This window comes from Pteropus vampyrus, unplaced genomic scaffold (genome assembly GCF_000151845.1).
Source record: "Pteropus vampyrus isolate Shadow unplaced genomic scaffold, Pvam_2.0 Scaffold1000005087, whole genome shotgun sequence".
Taxonomy (NCBI): Eukaryota; Metazoa; Chordata; class Mammalia; order Chiroptera; family Pteropodidae; genus Pteropus; species Pteropus vampyrus.
The window spans coordinates 1-2,059 of NW_011919489.1; the positions used below are offsets into that span (position 1 = coordinate 1).

At 58.5% G+C, this 2,059-nt stretch overlaps 1 protein-coding gene across 1 annotated transcript; it reads right to left on the bottom strand.

Moving 5' to 3' along the window:
- Positions 1 to 475: 475 nt before the first annotated feature.
- On the bottom strand, positions 476 to 1,750 carry LOC111735671 (anomalous homeobox protein-like; the record flags this gene model as incomplete). Its single annotated transcript, XM_023527155.1, has 3 exons — positions 476 to 556; positions 977 to 1,097; positions 1,534 to 1,750. Coding segments are annotated over 3 exons (419 nt in total), but the record flags the coding sequence as incomplete, so codon positions are not given.
- Between the last annotated feature and the right edge of the window lie 309 nt (positions 1,751 to 2,059).

Here is a 2,059-nt window from a genome sequence, read left to right on the forward strand (position 1 = left end):
AGGTTCTAGAGACGCTTGAAAACATTACTACTGGAAACTAAGACACGTTAGCAGTTTCTCTACGAGAACCTTCCACGAAGCGCTGTTCTGCAGCTCTGAAAGCTAAAAGTGATCAGAGAGCGCCTAACAGTAGAGTGAAAAAGTAACTTGATCTTAAAGGAATACAAGGCAACACTTGATAATAATTTTAAAAATTAATATTCCACAAATGCTCACAGTGTCTCAGATGGTGTTTCTGCGCTTTTGTTAACAATGACCACCACACCCCGACCCCGCCCCAGCAATTTCTGCGACAACCTGCATGGCAGATCCTATACCTGTCCCTATTTCACAGGTGAGAAAAGCTAGGCACTGACAGGTCACAGAAACCTGCCCAAAGACACACACACCTCAGTGGTGTTGGCCCAGATGTTCTCACTGAAGATGCTGACGTCACAACCATAGATGGAAAGAGTGTATACAGCTTGCCAGTTACACAGGCTCTGGGCCTGGCCCCGTGCTCAGACTTGGTCTGCTGCTGGCCAGCACCTGTCCCGCCCTTACGTCAGGTTGGTGCCTTATCGCAGGAGCAAAGGGTGAGCAAAGTGCTTGGACAGCGCCTGGTACACAGTAGGAACTCGGGAAAAGTTGGCTGTTCTCAACTCATTGAAATAAACAAACCACGACAGCTGGGTTTGCCTTTAGGAGATAAGTGTATACATTTTTCTAAGTCTGTTTTCTGCATTCTCCGGGATGTACATGAAGTCAGGCTATGAGCCAGGCTCCATGAGCAAGTGTAGTGTCCTTGACATGGGCTCCTTGCCAGTGGCTCCCCAACCCTGGGTCACAGCTATTTCTGCTCCCAGCCATCAATAGCCTGGGCTGTGTTGACCCCAACATTCCCATTCCCACCCCACTCCAGGCCTGGTTTCCTACTGTGGGGGTGGGTGGGGGGATGAACGGGGAGACGGTCCCTGGCCTACAGGGATGGCAGTACCTGGGAGTCAGTTGCTTTGGCATAGTCTCATCTCCAGCAAAGTCCGAGGTCAGGCCAAGAGGCTCCCACGGCCCTTGGGTGGTGGTCTCTGTGGGCTGTGCAGGACCCCTTTCCTCACCTCCTGTTGAAAGTCCATCAGATGGGAGGGGAAGCTTGGTGATGCTCAGGTGCCAGCCGCTGGCTGCAAAAGGTTGCCACCACTGAGCCTTCCCAATATTCTTCACTCGTCCCTTTATCTGTCTTTGGTCTGGACGACAATCCATAACCAATGACCTAAATCCCGGTGCTTGGGTCACTTCCCAACTCTCGCTGATTTCTGGCCCTAGCCACACAGTAGCCTCTAAACGCAAAATGGCTGCCGCAGCCCCGGCTGGCCCTCAGCTCCAAAATTCCTGCTCCTTACAGGGTTAAGTCCTGAATGCAGGGATTGGGGGCCAGGGACTGTCCCTGGAACAGAATGATCCTACCTAGCCTGTCCCTAGACACAGGGTGCCGTGGGAGGGGCATCAGAAATCAGCCCCCAACCACGAGGAAGCGGGAACTCTGGGGCCACTCACCTGGCCACTGAGGCCTGTCCGCACTCCCAGGGCCAAGGCGGCGGTGGCGTGAGGGCTGCGGGGCTTCCAGGCGCCCCCCGCTCGCACCGGGGTCCTCCGACGTGTCCCCCGCCGCTGGCCGGGCGCGCAGGAGGCCGGCCCTTTGGCGCCGCCGGTAATTGGCAAACCAGTTGTAGATCTGATCTTCGGTTAAGCTGGTCTCCAAGGCCAGGTTCTCCTGCCAGAAACAACATGGCCTCGAGCGCCGCTTCGCCGCACACGCCGCGGGGTGCGCGGGGCGCCGGACTGCGCAGTCGCGGGAGGGCAGCAGAGCCGTCGGGCCCGCGGGGCACCGGGCCGGCCCCCCTCGCTCGCCGAGTTGTCTCCCCACGGGGCGGCTCGGGGTCGGCGGGCCGCGCCCCCCAACACATCCTCCGCCCGGTCCCCGACGGCTCGGGCGGCGCCTGTGGCGTCGGCGCCCCCAGAGAAGGGCCCTCTGCTCCCTGCGGAGGGGCGATCGCTGGGCGGCGACCCCCGGGAGGGCGTC